Source organism: Saimiri boliviensis, chromosome 11, assembly GCF_048565385.1.
Source record: "Saimiri boliviensis isolate mSaiBol1 chromosome 11, mSaiBol1.pri, whole genome shotgun sequence".
Taxonomy (NCBI): domain Eukaryota; kingdom Metazoa; phylum Chordata; class Mammalia; order Primates; family Cebidae; genus Saimiri; species Saimiri boliviensis.
Window position 1 is genome coordinate 68427553 of NC_133459.1, and position 17102 is coordinate 68444654.

General features: G+C 37.7%; 2 protein-coding genes across 14 annotated transcripts in view; one reads left to right on the plus strand and one right to left on the minus strand.

Moving 5' to 3' along the window:
• The window catches only part of LRRC40 (leucine rich repeat containing 40), a 69549-nt gene extending 54186 nt beyond the window's left edge, over window positions 1–15363 (minus strand). Inside the window, exons 1-2 of one of the 2 annotated variants that reach the window (XM_074381011.1) lie at window positions 15175–15191; window positions 14603–14727 (exon numbers count right to left, since the gene is read on the minus strand). In XM_074381011.1, coding sequence (XP_074237112.1) covers window positions 14603–14627 — 25 coding nt within the window. In that variant the 5' untranslated portion in view covers window positions 14628–14727; window positions 15175–15191. Of the gene's footprint in view, window positions 1–14602; window positions 14728–15174 lie in introns of both variants that reach the window. The other variant, XM_003921424.4, reaches the window with a different exon arrangement.
• Window positions 15364–15455: 92 nt separating this feature from the next.
• The window catches only part of SRSF11 (serine and arginine rich splicing factor 11), a 51979-nt gene continuing 50332 nt past the window's right edge, over window positions 15456–17102 (plus strand). For 4 of the 12 annotated variants that reach the window (XM_010347686.3, XM_039473510.2, XM_003921423.4 and 1 more), the window contains exon 1: window positions 15456–15565. The gene's annotated coding sequence lies outside the window, so the exon portion shown is untranslated. The remainder of the gene's footprint in view (window positions 15566–17102) is intronic. The other 8 variants (XM_039473509.2, XM_010347700.3, XM_074381012.1 and 5 more) reach the window with 5 other exon arrangements.

Sequence of the window (17102 nt, forward strand, 5' to 3'; positions counted from 1 at the left end):
AAAAACTGCAGGCCAAAATATCTAATGATTATAGACCCAAATTCCTGAACAAATTTAGCAACTCTATATAAAGGATAATACATCATGACCAAATGTGAGTTATCTTAAAACGGCAAGGCTGGTTTAACATTTGAAAATTCATCAATACAATCTACCATATTAACAGAAAAATGAGAAATACTATGTGATTATCAAGAAACACACACAAAAAAAGTCTGACAAAATTCAACAATAAAAACTCAGAAAAAGGGAACTCCTTCAACCTTATAAAGAGCATCTGTGAAAAACCTAAAACTAACATCATAGTTAATGGTGGAAGATGCAGCGCTTTCTCTGTAAAATAGTATACAAGGCAAGGATGCTCATTTTTACTACTTTAATGTTTTACTAGAGGTCTTGACCAATGCAGTAAGACAAAAAGAAAAAAAAAGAAAGAAAGAAAAGGAACAAAAGGCATTCAGAATGGAGGAGACGTAAAACTGTCCCTATTAACAGACAACATGATCATCTATGTACAAAGTGCCAAGGAATCTACGAAAAAATTATATGCAATCAATGAGTTTAGAAAGGTCACAAAATTCAAGCTCAATATGAAAAATCACTGTGTTTCTATATACTAGCAATCACATAAAAATTTTTCAAAATGCTAAAAGATTAACAAGACATCCAAAACCATGAAATAGTATTAAATTTACAAGATATGTACAAGATCTGTAGTATGAAAATACAAAACCTTGCTATGAAAACTTAAAGAAGGTCTAGCTAAGTAGAGAAATGTAACATGTGACAGTTTGGAAGACTCCATATTATAAAGATGCCGCTTCTCCCCAACGTGACTTACAGATTCAGCACAATCCTAACAAAAATCCCAGAAGGCTTTTCTGTAGAAATTAACCAACCAATTCTAAATGTGTATTGAAATGCAAAAGAACTAAATTAGGTCAAACAATTTTGAAACAAAAGAACAAAACAGGAGGCTTTATAGTATTTTATATCAAGTCTTACCACACGTTTGTCAAGATAGTGTGGTGCTGGCATAAGGATAAACATATAGGTCAATGGAAAAGGAGTTCAGAAAAAAATTCCAAACAATAAAATATTGAAAACTTGTTTTTAACAAAAATGCCAATATAATTTAATAAAAAAGGAATCATGTTTACAACAAATGGTACTGGAATAACTATAAAATAAACTATAAAAATGAACCTCAACTTTTATCTTGTGACACACTCAAATATTAACTCCAAATGGAACACAGACTTACATGTAAATGATGAAACTATAAAAATTCCAAAAGAAACAGAGGAAAAAATTTTCACATCCTTCAGATGAGCAAAAAAAAGTCTTGAAACAGAAAGAAGTGAATCATTAAAAAAAACTGATAAACTGGATTTCATAAAAATTTGTAACTTACATGTTTCTAAAGCCACCATTAAGAAAATAAGCTAGAATAAAAAAATAATAATAATAATAATAAAATAATAAAAGAAAATAAGCCACATAGGGAGAAAATATTAGATAGATACTGATATAGATATCTGAGAGGGAGTTGTATCTCAAATATATACAAAGTCTTGTTACTCAAGAATAAAAATCCATTTTTTAAAAAAAAAGACAAAAATTGGAACAAACATTTAAGAGAAGATATATAAATGGCTAACAAGCAGTGGAAAAGATGCTCAACATCAATAGTTTTAAAGAAAATGCAAATTGAAACCACAAGGAGCTACTCCAACAGAGCCACAAGAATGGTTAATATTTAAAAGACTGAAAATACAACATGCTGGTAATGACGTGGAACAACTGAATCTCTCAAATGTTGCTAGTGGGAAACAGTTTGGTGAATTCTTATAATGCTAAACAAATGCTTTTTGGTTGTTTTTGAGGCAGAGTCTCATTTCCTTACCCAAGCTAGAGTGCAGTGGTGCAGTCTTGGCTCACTGCAACTTCCGCTTCCCAGGTTCAAGTAATTCTCCTACCTCAGCCTCACAAGCAACAGGGGCTTATAGGTGTGTGCCACCACATCTGGCTAATTTTTGTATTTTTAGTAGAGGCAGGGTTTTGCCATGTTGGCTAGGCTGGTATCGAAATGCTGTCCTCAAGTGATCCACCCACCGCGGCCTCCCAAAGTGCTGAGATTACATGCTAAGACATACACTTATTGCTATACAATACAGCAATTCCATTGTCAGGTATGGATTCAATAGAAATGATGTCTACACAAAGACTTGTACATGAGGCACAGGGCTCCACAATCTTATCCCACCACTGCTCAAGACACAGACATGCCTTCTGTTTGTAAGTCCCTATGAAATGTTTCTTTCTAAGGAAAAAAAAAAAAAGACTATACAAGAAAGCATATGGCAATTTTATTCATAACAGCCCAACACTGGAAACCCCTCAAATGTCCATCAACAGGTTAAGAGATAAACAAATTGAATTTTATACATAAAACAAACTATTATTCAACAATTTTAGAAACTGCTGGCTGTGTGTGGTGACTCATGTCCATAACTGCAGCACTTTGGGACGCCATAGCAGGAGGATCATTTGAGCCCAGGGGTTTGAGACCAACCTGGGAAAAACAGCAAGACTTTGTCTCTATTAAAAAGAAAAAAATTAGCCAGGCATGGTGGCACACACCTATAGTCCCAGATACTTGGGAGACTAAAGCAGAAGGATCACTTGAGACCAGGAGTTTGAAGTTGCAACGAGCTACGATGGTGCCACTGCACTCCAGCCTGGGCAACAGAGGGAGATCCAGTCTCAAGAAAGTAAAAAAAGAACAACTAATGTAAACAGTATGGATGAACCTCAAAAGCATGATGCTAAGCAAAAGAAGCCTTAAACAACAACAACAACAAAATTGCAAATGTATTATTTCATTTACACGCAATTGTAAAAGAAGTAAAATTAATCTACATTGACAAAAAACAGATCCGCAGTTATGTGGAGCCAACGGTAGGACTGACAGCAAAGAGGCACAAGTAAACTTTTCAAGATGTTGGAAATATTCTATATCTTGATTGCAGTAGTGGTTACATGACTGCATATATTTGTCAAAACTCATTGAACTATACACTTAAAATGGATGCAATATATTCTTTGTAAATGATACTTCAATAATGTTAACCCCCAAAAAGAATAATTTTAAAAGAGATGATATAATGCATCAAAGCAATTCCATGGGGAATATACACACACATATAATCTACATCACAGGGTAGATACAATATCCTTAAGCAGCACTGCTTAATAGAACTTTCCACAATGATGGAAATGCCCTACACTGGCATTATTCAATATGATAGCTACTAGCCACATATGGCTACTGGGCATTGCAATGTAGTTAAAGTAACTGATGAACTTGATATTTAATTTTATTTAATTTTGATTATTTAAAATTAAAAAGCCAACTTGAGTACAAGCTTCAACAATAGATGACATGGCCCTTAACAAGTACTAGGGGGGAGAAAAGATGTATTTTCTTTCTTTTTTATTCTTTTTTTTTTGAGAGACTGTCATCCAGGCTGGAGGACAGGATATGATCATAGCTCACTGCAGCCTTGAACTCACAGGTTCAGGACATCCTCCTGCCTCGGTCTCACAAGTAGCTAGAACTATGAGGACTACAGGCATGTGCCACCACATCCAACTAATTTTTAAGTTGTTTGTAGAGACGAAGTCTCATTATGTTGCTCAGATCGGTCTCAAACTCCTGGGCTCAAGTGATCCTCCCACCTTGGCCTCTCAAAGTGCTGGGATTATAGACATGAGCAATCATACCTGGTCCCTGGCCTTCTCCAGCTTTTTTTTTTTTTTTTTTTTTTTTTAGCAAACTGTCTTACTCTTTTTTCCACTGGTAGCAGCTAACTACAGAAATGAGGACTCACAAATGGGTTGATCACAGAGAACTAATTTGGGGAGGATATTTATATGATATGGGTGGATAAAGAGGCAGAGAAGAAATTTTTTAAATGCTTAAAATAGTGTTTGCACAGAAGCATAAAAAAAAAACGTGGCCAGGTATGGTGGCTCACACCTGTAATTCCAGCACTTTGGGAGGCTGAGGCAGGTGGATCACCTGAGGTCAGGAGTTCGAGACCAGCCTGACCAACCTGGTGAAACCCCGTCTCTACTAACAATACAAAAATCAGCTGGGCATGGCAATGGGCACCTGTAATCCCAGCTATGTGGGAGGCTGAGGCAGGAGAATCGCTTGAACCCGGGAGGTAGAGGGTGCAGTGAGCTAAGATGACACTATTGCACTCCAGCCTAGGCAACAGAGTGAGGCTCATCTCAAAAAAAAACAAAAACAAAAAAAGAATGTGTAGCCAGTAAACTATAGGAGCAACGAACCATGAGATTTAAAAATCATTTTTTGACTTTTTTAGACAATTACATAGATATCACGATCACCCATAGTAATGATAATAACTATTTCCTTAAGGCAGAAAATCATACCCAATTCCCATTAAGGCCCATATTCTAAGCCTATGTCAATTCCAGTCTTTCAAAAAACAGTAAGCATGTTAAATTATGATACACAGTATGGTATCTCAAACCACTGATCTAAGAGTCCAGAACCTAAGGTTGTGGTTTAAACCCTGCAACTAATCATACTGGTCAGTAACCTTAACACGGTATTCTCTGGTCCCCAGTTTCCTTGTTGATTAAATGAGAGGTCCCCATTGACAATTAAATGCTAGGACCTAACAACAGCAGTACAAAAAGGGTTATGCTAGGTTTAGGGTAGTATTCTGATAACAGCCTATCCTACAAATGTTATTCACTGAATAACCAATTATGAGCACTTTAAAAGAATAAACCAAGAAATTAAATCACTATGTAAAAAATCAGGGAAAGCGCATCGATAAGCATTCCAGTTTTCTACATTGCAGTTTATTCACAGCCACCAACGGACTCATATATTAAAGAACCTCACACTGGCAAAGCACAATACTGCACTCTCACTTTCAGATTATCTTTAAATTTTAATTAAAAATACACACAAATACACATCCCAAAGATACGAAGAGTTATATGAAAAGCATCAACTTAATTGCAGCTTGAGTTTGACTCAAAGGGATGTATCTTTGTGATTTAGACCATCTGAGCCATTATTAAGTTAGAAAGCATAATGGGAACTGTTCTGTCCTAAAGTCCAGAAGGACACTGTAAGAAAAATGAACCAGCCGGGTGCGGTGGCTCAAGCCTGTAATCCCAGCACTTTGGGAGGCTGAGGCGGGTGGATCACGAGGTCAAGAGATCGAGACCATCCTGGTCAACATGGTGAAACCCCATCTCTACTAAAGATACAAAAAAATTAGCTGGGCATGGTGGCTCGTGCCTGTAATCCCAGTTACTCAGGAGGCTGAGGCAGGAGAATTGCTTGAACCCAGGAGGCGGAGGTTGCGGTGAGCCGGGATTGCGCCATTTGCACTCCAGCCTGGGTAACAAGAGCGAAACTCCGTCTCAAAAAAAAAAAAAAAAAGAAAAATGAACCAATGCTTAACATATGAAAAGAAAAACATTTTTACCAATCTCTGTGAGAGAAAAATATACCCAAATTTATTACTTTGAGAGTACCTTCAGCTTTATGATGAAGATAAGTCTTAACGAAACTGTAGTTCCGTTTTTCCCAGTCTGTTTTTTTCCTATGACAGTATCTATGATAGAGGGTGTTCACTTGTTATCTAACTCCTCCTTTTCCTCTCCTACTCAAGAATCATAATAAAATGCAAATGGCTGAATAGGACAATAATACAGGAATAATTTAAATTTGCACTAGTTTATCAAAAAAGCTGACATTGGTAATAATAACTTGACATATACATTTCAAGAGGTTGAAGCACTAAAATTTAACCATTACTTTAATGAATCAAGAAACAGGAATAGGACTTTCAATTAACAATCTAGTTCCTTGTCTTATAATCCAAACACAAATAATTCCCTAAATTTTAATAGACTAAAATTAAATGTTCGCATGGTACTGGTACCAAAACAGAGATGCAGACCAATGGAACAGAACAGAGGCCTCAGAAATAATGTCACACATCTACAACAATCTGATCTTTGACAAACCTGACAAAAACAAAGAATGAAGAAAGGATTCCCTATTTAATACATGATGTTGGGAAAACTGGCTAGCCATATGTAGAAAGCTAAAGCTGGATCTGTTCCTTACACCTTTATACAAAAATTAACTCAAGATGGATTAAAGATTTAAACATAAGACATAACACCATAAAAACCGTTGAAGAAAACCTAGGCTTAAACACCAAAACCAATGGCAACATAAGCTAAAATAGACAACTGGGATCTAATTAAACTAAAGAGTGTCTGCACAGCCAAAAAAACTATCATTAGACTGAACTGGCAACCAAAAGAATGGAAAAATTTTTTTGCAATCTACCCATCAGACAAAGGGCTAATATACAGAATCTACAAAGAACTTAAACAATACACAAGAAAACAAACAAACAAAAACCACACATCAAAAAGTGGGCAAAGGATATAAACAGACACTTCTCAAAGGAAGACATTTATGCAGCCAACAAACATATGAAAAAAAGCACATCATCAATGGTCATCAAAACCACATTGAGATACCATCACATACCTGTTAGAATGGTGATCATTAAAAAATCTGGAGACAACAGATGCTGGAGAGGATGTGGAAAAATAAGAATGCTTTTACACTGTTAGTGGGAGTGCAAATTAGTTCAAACATTGTGGAAGACAGTGTGGCAATTCCTCAAGGATGTAGAAACAGAAATACCATTTGACCCAGCAATCCAATTACTGAGTATATACCCAAAGGATTATAAATCATTCCATTATAAAGACACATGCACACGTATGTTTAGTGTGGCTCTGTTCATAATAGCAAAGACTTGGAACCAATCCAAATGCCCATCAATGAAAGACTGGATAATAAAATGTAGCACATATACTCCATGGAATACTATGCAGCCACAAAAAAGAATGAGTTCATGTCATTTGCAGACATGGATAAAGCTGGAAATCATCATTCTCAGCAATTGACACAAGAATAGAAAACCAAACACTGCATGTTCTCACTCATAAGTGGGTGTTGAACAATGAGAACACATGGACACAGGGAGGGGAACATCACACACCAGGGCCTGCCAGGGGGTAAGGGGCTAGAGGAGGGTTAGCAGGGGGTGGGGGAATAAGGGAGGGATAGCATTAAGAGAAATACCTAATGTAGATGATGGGGTGATGGATGCAGCAAACCACCATGACACATGTATACCTACGCAACCAGCTCATTCTGCACATGTACCTCAGAACTTAAAGTACAATTTAAAAAATTAAATGTTCATCTTAAGATTCTGGCACATATATAAACACACATGAGTATATGTGTGTGTGTATGTATGTAATCCATACATATAAACATAGACAAGGGCTTTCCTCTTGCTTTAATTTCTAAGAATTGTTTAAGAATTAGCTTGTTTTAACAATCAGCTTATCTGGAAGCACAGTTTTTTCTGGAATTATGTGTTATCAAAATATCATAGATATTTTGCTTAATCCTCATTAGCTATTTAGAAATATCACAATAAGTTTCATTAAATCACCAATAGTCAAAATACAGAATGAAGCTAAATAGTAAAAGAGAATACGGTTTATATAGATTTAAGATGGTTATTTAAAACCTTAGTAAATATAGTTTGTGTTAACTATTTTTTTTTTTTTTTTGAGACAGGATCTCACTGTTGCCCAGACTGGAGTACAGTGGTCAGATCACAGCTCACTGAAGCCTCAACCCCCCGACCCAGGTGATCCTCTTGCCTCAGCCTTCCAAGTAGCTGGGAATACAAGTATGTGCCACCATGTCTGGTTAATTTTTGTATTTTTAGAAGAGATAAGGTTTTGCCTTGTTGCCCAGGCTGCTCTTGAGCTTTTAGGCTCAAATGATCCCAAAGTGCTGGGATTAAAGGTATGAGCCACCAAACCTGACCCTGTGTCACACTTATTCTGTCCTAACAAACTATACATACTGAATAAGGCAAATTCTCATTATCCTAAAACAGTATGTTTTCTTAATGCTTAGGTGCCCTAGACCTAATTACTTAATTACACAAACAAAAACTAACCAAACTGCTCCTCCTCAAAATAAGGCAGGATAGCCTTATGCCCAAATTTCCCTTTCAAATAATTGGTTTCCAAGCTAATTTAAATGGCTTGTTTAATGAATCGTCCTCTTACCAATTTGTCTTTCAGATCAACAATACAGTTTCCATTAGAATTTACAGTATTCTTTTGGTCCGAACTCTGGCACCTTTTACTTTTCCTCAGTTTTAGATAATCATTCAATAACCTTCCTGCACTACTTTTCTGCCATGGTCATGCAACTGGAAAGTAACAATCAACACCTCCTTTACAACTCCATCTTCATTTTATCTAGTCCAGTGAAAAAGAACTACAACATTTGTATTGAACCAAACTGACAATATTTTCTCATGTTGCTGCTCATAAAGAGGGTTGTCACTTACACATACAATATTTTTCTTTGAAGTTGGTTATTAACAATTATTTCTATTTAAGAATATCTTTCTAAATAAGTTATAGAACTGACACTGAGAACAAACACTTAAAATTGCTAACAAAATTTGAATGTTTAAATATTAATACATATTAATTAGTCCTATTACATATAGTCATATATAGTCATAAGATGGACTATTATGGACACATATGTAGTCATAAGATGGACTATCAAACAGCCACTAAAAATAAGATTTTTTTCAAGTGACAATCAAAATGTACAAATAGGCTGGGCGTGATGGCTCACGCCTGTAATCCCAACACTTTGGGACGCCAAGGCAGGCAGATCACAAGGTCAAGAGATTGAGACCATACTGGCCAACATGGTGAAACCTCGTCTTTACCAAAAATACAAAAAATTAGCCAGACGTGGTGGTGTGCACTTGTAGTCCCAGCTACTAGGGAGGCTGAGGCAGAAGAATCACTTGAACCAGGAGACAGAGGTTGCAGTAAGCCAAGACTGCGCCACTCACTCCAGCCCGGTGTCAGAGAGAGACTCTGTCTCAAACAACAAACAAAAAAATTAAAAAATAAGATGTACAAATAGAAGTCAGAAAAACAGGAGTCAGTACAATTCTAAATTTGTTAAAAATAAAAAGTAGGGCCAGGCACAACAGTTCATGCCTATAATCCTAGCACTTTGGGAGGCTGAAGTGGACAGAGCACTTGAGCTCAGGAGTTAAAGACCAGCCTGAGCAACATAGCAAGACCTCATCTCTACAAAAAATATAAAGATTGGCCAGGCATGGTGGCATATGCCTGTAGTCTCGGATACTTGGGAGGCTGAGGTGGGAAGATCACCTTTGAGCTCAGGAGGTCAAGGTAGCAGTGAGCTGTGATCTTACCACTGCATTCCAGCCTGGGCAACAGTGAGATGCTGTCTCAATAAATAAATAAACCAAATTAAATAAAAAGGAGAAGTCAAATTATACATAGATACACACACACTTTATTAGAAGAAAAATCTCCAAAACATTAACAGTGATTAACGCTGGCTGGCTTCTTCACTTTTTATGCTTTTCTATGTAGTTTCTAATCTTTCTACAGCAGACATGCTTTTATAAACAAGAAAATAATAAACGGCATTTTCAAAAAAGAATTAGAGCCTACAAAAAGAAAGTACACTTTATCCTTGCACAATATGAGTTTGAATTGCACAGGTCCACTTACATATGCATTTTCTGCTGCCTATGCTATCAAGAAGAAAGCAAGACCATCCCCTCCTTTTCCTCCTCCTCCTCAGCCTACTCAACACGAAGATGATGAGGACGAAGACCTTTATGATGATCCACTCCACTTGATGAATAGTAAATATATTTTCCCTTCCTTATGATTTTCTTAGTAACATTTTCTTTTCTTTAGTTTGGTAAGAATATAGTATATAATACATATAAGATACAAATACATGTTAATTGACTGTTCATGTTATCAGTAAGGCTTCCAGTCAACAGTAAGCTATGAGGAGTTAAGTTTCAGGGGAGTCAAAAGTTATACATGGGTTTTTGACTGAACAAGGGAGTCAGCCTTAAAATCCCTGAATTATTTAAGGGTCAACTGTATTTCTAAGGGTCAACTGTATTCCTAAACACCCCAAAGAGTAACCAGGTTCCAGTTATGGGTAAAAGTTAATACCCTCAAGACGTACTATACCTATACATGTTTACCTGTTTGCTCTTTATCACTGTACTGGACTGAGTTAACAGTCTAGTTATAATCCTATCAGGTTAATAAAATCTCTCACTGCCCTTGTACAGCTTCCATTAAGAAAATTTCTATTTAAGGAGGCTACCATCTAAGAGCAAGAAACAACAGAATTCTAACTGCTTTTCATTATGTATGTAAAAATTAAAGACTAAGTTTTGTTTCCTCAATGGAGAAATAACTGGAATGGGGTAAGGTACAGTGGCTCATATCCATAATCCCAGTACTTTGGGAGGCTAAGGCAGGAGGATTGCTGATGCCAGGAATTTGAGACCAAGCTGGGCAATATAGCAAGACCCCATCTCTGTGAAGTTTTAACATTAGCCGGGCATAATGGTACATGCCTGTGGTCCCAGCTATTCAGGTGGCTGAGGCAGGAGATCACTTGAGCCTTGGGATTCAAGGTTCAATAAACTATTATGTCACTGTACTCTAGCCTGGTCAACAAAATGAGATCCTACCTCTAAAAAAACAAGGAACAGAAAAAACTCTACAAATATGACTATGTAAATGTGAAGAGAGAGAAAGAATTAAAATGTAACATGAAAATTTTAATTATTTGTTTAACAAATACAATTATTAATAATAAATAAAGCTTACATTAAAACATTTATAAGACTATAAACTGAAAGTGTCATTAATCTTTATTTCCTCTATAACCATATCTGGAAGAAACATAGATAGTAGATAAACAATAAATGCTATTTGAATAAGTATCTGTATAACTCCCTATAGCATACAAAATAGTTTTATATTTATCTCATATATTTCACATAAAATATCTTATTGTATATATATATATATATAGAGAGAGAGAGAGAGAGAGAGAGAGAGAGGAGAGAGAGAGCACGTGCAAGAGACAGCAAGAGAGAGAGCGTGCAATCTGAAAGAAGCCATGTCTTAAAATATCTTTTGAGCATGGCATGGTGGCTCATGCCTGTAATCCAAGCACTTTGGGAGGATGAGGTGGCAGGATCGCGTGAATCCAGGAGTTCAAGACTAGCTTGGACAATATAGTGAGACCTAGTCTCTATAAAAAATAAAAGAAGTAGCTGGATTTGATGGCACACACATCTGTAGTCCTAGCTACTTGAGAGGCTGAGGAGGGAAGATAGCTTGAGCCCAAGACTTTGAGGCTGCAGTGAGCCATGACTGAGCCACTGCACTCCAGCCTCGGTGACACATAAAGCATAAAGACTCTGTCTACAAAAAATTAAAAAAAAAAAAAACTAAATCTTTTGAAAGTAATTTATAATTTGAGGTAACAATATTTGGGGATAAAAATAAAGATAATAAGACTTTTTAAATTAACATATATTAAAATACAATAATGTGCAAGGAATCAGCACAAGCGACAAGTTAGTAAAAGTTTATCAGAAAAAAAAATAATCACTTTCTGTAATTACTTTTGACCAGGTCAAAAACACCTCTGCAGCATTTATCTAGACTTCATATGACACAAAATTTAAGAATCATAACCAACAAGCCACCAGCCTATTTATATATGTCACTTATGCACTGAATAATCAGTTACTGAGCAGAAACAAGTGGCATAAAAAGACAAATATGATCAACGGTAAGATCTTATTATATGATCCAATGATCATGCTCCTAGGCTCTTACCCAAATGAGCTGAACACATATTCAAACAGAAACCTGAACATGAATGTTTAGAGCTGCTTTATTCATAACTGCCAAAAACTGGAAGTATCCAAGATGTCCTTCAAAAGGTGAACGGATAAACAAAATGGTACATCCATGCAATGGAATATTACTCAGCAATAAAAAGAAATAAATGATTAAGTCATCAAAAATACATCAATGAACCTTAAATGCATACTGATTAGTTAAAAAATCAGTTCAAAAAGGTTACATACTGGTATGATTTGAATTAAGAGATATTCTGGGAAAGATAAAACTACAGAAACAAGAAAAAGATCAGTGATTGCCCACAGTTCAGGGGAAGATGGGTTAGGAATGAATGGGTAGAGCACAGGGAATTTTTAGGGCAGTGAAATTATTCTGTATGGTACTCTAATGATGGATGCATTACATGCATTTGTCAATTTCATAGACCTGTACGGCAATAAGAATGAACCCTAACAAACTTCAGTTAATAATATGAACTTCAGTTAATAATGATGTATCAGTATTGGTTATCAATTACGACAAATGTTTTACATTAATGCAAGATGTTAATAACAGGAAACTGGAAGCTGGAAACAGAGGGTATATGGGAATATAATGTACCATCTGCTCAACTTTCATTAAAACAGTTCTTTAAAAAATTTTAAAGTATGGTTGTTTCGAGGAAAGGTAATTTTTGTTGGTATCATTATTAGTATTATTTTAGAGGCAGGATCTCACTCTGTTGCCCAAGCTTGAATGCAATGGCACAATCATAGCACTCACTGCAGCCTCAAACTCCTAGGCTCAAGCTATCCTCCCACCTCAGTCTTCCAAGTAGCTAGGACTACAGACACACACCAACATGCCCATCGAATTCTTTTATTTTTTGTAGAGATGGGGTCTCACTATGTTGCCCCAAACTGGCCTTGAATTCCTGGCCTCAAGTGATCCTCCTCCCTCTCAATCTCCTAAAGTGCTGGGATTACAGGCGTGAGCTACTGTCGTTATTAAAGTATAGGATGCTGAAAAGAGGCCACAGAGTAAATAGTAAAGGAAAAAGTTTAGAAACGCTTTCATATGCTGTGCTAAAAACTTTACCTATACTTTATCTTCTAGGCTATGGGAAGTCATTGAATGTTTTGAGTAATATAAGATTCTGTTTTGGAAAAATGACTCTTGGTAATGACACTAGGATTTAGAGAATGAGGGTAGTTGTTGTTGTTTATAGACAGGGTCTCACCATACTGTCCAGGCTAGAGTGGAGTGGCTATTCACAGGTGCAATCGTAGGGCACTACAGCCTTAAACTCCTGGGTTCAAGTGATCCTCCTGCCTCAGCCTCTGGAGTAGCAAGAGTGAGATGTAAAGCAAAAATTCCAGGAAACCAGTTACAAGGTTACTGCCATGGTGACAGCAATGGTGAATCTGTACTGTGTACTTTTTATATACCAGGTGCTTTACCTCATATTATCTCATTTAAACCTTAATAGGCCCTGTTATTATTCCTGCATAATAAATGAGAAATTAGGGCACAGAGTGATTAACCATCTCAGTGTTAGGTGAGCAAAAACAGGAAGATAAGCACGACCCCGTAAGGAGCCACAAATAGTTCAGAATTATACTGGTTTGCCTATCAAAGGTTCAGTGACAAGTGACGAAACTGAAGGATACATACAGCCAGACAGGGAAAGACCTTCTATATTATGATAACAGGGATTTCTTTTTTATATAAAAGCTACAAATACCATGAGCTTCTCCCATTTATATTTTTCCCTCCTATGAAATACTGTTTATTCACTAATTTAAAATCATTTTATGTACCAGGTAATGTGTTAGGTTCTATTACACAACAATAACCTAAGCAGTTCTTATCCATATCATTACGGACATAATGGTCAAAATCCATGTGCTCTCTTAAGGTTTAACAGACTAAACCACCTGAGTCTAGTCAGTAAGCACATTCGAACACACTAATTATAATTTCAGAATACCCATTCATTTACCTATTGATTCCACAATATTTAAGATGACTCTATTTTCAGTGATAGAAATATTTTCTATCACTTGAAAATATCAATATTTTCAAGTACTGTTTTCAGTGATAGAAATACAACAATGAACAAAACAAAGCTCATGGAATGGACTTCATGGAATTAACTTTTTGGTTGGAGGGCAGAGAAGACAAAAAACAGAAATGATATAAATTCTGATAGTAATAAATGCTATTAAAAATTAAACAGGTAAGAGAACAGAGTGTTAGTAACGATACTTAAGTATGCACATTTAGAGAAAAATGTTCCAGGTTTCGGAGAAACCACGTATATACATATATGCACAACTGTAGTTTGAAAATGCTTACGTTCCCATTGATCGAAAACTTTTTGGCAGAGTAGGGATTCTTTTTCATATGTCCTTTTATTCATCCAGCAAGTATTTGTTTGCCTAATCTACTTTATAATTGTCACAATAAGAAAGCAATCATTAGAAGAAAAATGGAAGGTTTTAATCAGTCTTATAACCTAAATATAAATAAAAGAAAAACATTACAGGAAGAATGCTCTATTTCTCCATCTCTCCATTTCCCTCCCTCTCTCTTACACACACACACACACACACACACACACACACACACGACAATCAGAAGAGCATCCGGCCATTTATTCATGGTATCCAGATTTGTGTTTGTTGGTCTTTACCGGGTTTCTCAGGATGTCCCCACATTCAAACACTTTGTGTGGCATCTATCCTGATCTTCAACTTAAAAAATATGCTCATTGTTCCTTGTAATTAGGACTCTGCACAGTTGCATTCAGAAGGGCGTCTCGGCAGGGAATGGTGCAGGTTCACAAAGAAGCAGATAAAAAAAATACAGAATTTTAGTTTTGGTAAGTGCCCTTGAAGATCAAAATAAGAGGAGTAAAATAAGGGCCAAGGAAATAAAAGATTTGCCTGTGATCTGATAGCTAGATTCGTCACATACTATCACATATTATGTTGTTCATTCCACAGAATGTGGGAATCCCAGAAAGCGCCCCGTTTAAATTTAGACCGTATTTTTAGCAATCAACAGAAATTGCTGGAACCTGGGAAGGAATTGAACTAGGCTGACCAAGCCGGTCGAAATGAGCAAAGGGATTAGACGAGAGCACAGAAATTCTGGCTAGCAGTCTGAGAAAGGGGGCCAAAGCCAGCCCAGAGAAAAGGGAAGCCGCCTGGGCCAAAGGCTATCTGATAGGAGACACAATAGGGTCGTACTTCTGGGTCTTACCTTCACTGAGGTTTCTACCCGACAGGTTTAACTGGCCGCTCTTCCTCGCTGCCTTCAATAACCCTTGGGGTACTGAGGTACCGCAGTCTCTTCCACCCGCTTTGAAACCAGCGCGGGAATCCGGCCCCGCCAGCCGCTTCAGGCGCGACATGTTCAAAGTCCCAGGTCCCGAAACTGCAGCCCCGCCCATGACGCTTAAAGGTGGCGCCGCTGGGATGCCCCGCCCCTTTCGTGAGCGCGCGCTCCGTGCGCGGGGAGCGCGGCCTCGCGCTGGGCCTTCACTCTCTGCGGCGCAGTCCAGATGTCGTCAGCACCAGCCCCTGGGCTGGAGGACAGAGAAGCCTTTTCCGTTGCCGGTGCTGGCCTACCGTCCTAGAATCACTTCGCTCAAGTAAGTGCGTTTAACGGGCTTAAGAGGGACATTCGGGTTTATTGCTTGCACTGCTACTGCGACTCCAACCTTCTCCTCCGTGCTTCCGCCGTGGCGAGGGTGTCGGGAAAGATAACCTCTCTCCTCCCCTCTCCTAGTCTGAACGTGGGCCTTGACTAAAACTTGAGATCTGGGCGCGGTCGGCAGCCTTTCTGGACCCCAGCCTGTGTTTGTCGCTTGCGGTGGTGGCGCCAGACCTCCGGCGTACGCGGCAAAACAGATTTTCTGTTGTTAGGGCCTGTACTCTGACACCATTCTCGTTGTGTTGAGGGTATAGCCCAGCAAAGGAGGTAATGTGAAATGGAAGCACTGGCAACATAGAAGACAAAAAACGTTAAAATGTAAGAAATGTTCTGTGTACCAGACAGTTTAGGGAGACAACTCGTGGTGATGCTCAGACAGCTTGGATTCTGGAGCCCTAAAAAGCAAGTTCAAATCTTAGCTGCTTCTGTACTTTACAAACTATGTTAACTTTAGGCAGTTTACTCAACCGCTTATAAACCTCATTCCTCGTTTTCATTACTTTAGGGATAATTCCTGCCGCATACGGTTTTTGAAATAATCAAGTGAAAATAAAAACTTGAATCTTGAGCTCTTGGTAAGTTCACAATAATAGCAGATGAAAATTTTGTTCAGTAAGTCAGTGTTTCCTAGGAAATAAAAGTTTCCATCTGAAATGTACAGCTTATTGATTCATTCAACAATTGTTAAGATTAATCCTGCCTAGTATGTACTATCCTGGGTGCTAGACTTTTCTTTTGCCTGAAGTGATTTTATTTTAAAATCATATGCCGGTGAATACCCTTCTAACCCCCATCAGGTCTACTGAGGATTGGTAGAATAGTTGGATGAGGGCCTTTTGACAAATTATACATCACGCACTTTTACCTGAGTCCAGGTTATTGCTACCTGTAAAATTCGGTTTTTAACTCTACTCCTTTTTTTCTTTAGTTCTGTAGAGACGTTTACACTAATATCAAACAAGAGAAAGTTACCAGTAGTTGTTGCCCTACTAAGAAAGGAAAAGAGTGGGTTTTTGTTTTTTTGAGACGGTCTCGCTCTGTCGCCCGAGCTGGAGTGCACTGGCGTGATCCCGGCTTACCGCAACCTCCGCCTCCCAGGTTCAAGCGATTCTCTTGCCTCAGCCTCCCCAGTAGCTGGGATTATAAGGTGCGTGCCACCACGCCTAATTTTTGTACTTTTTAGTTGAGACAGAGTTTCGCCATGTTGGCCAGGCTAGTCTCAAACTCCCTGCCTCAAGCGATCTTCCTACTTCCGCCTCCCAAATTGCTGAGATTACAGGTGTAAGCCACCATGCCCAGTCAAGAGTGGGCTTTGAAGCAAAACGACCATAGTAGCTTTTGCAAGGTTATTAATGAGGTCCCTGGTCAGCTTGTCTTCACATTAATGGTAATAGCTGCCTTATTGGGCCCACACTAGGCTCAGTGCTAATACCTCTATTTGCTATTTCTTATTTAACACAGTGACTAATTTTTTA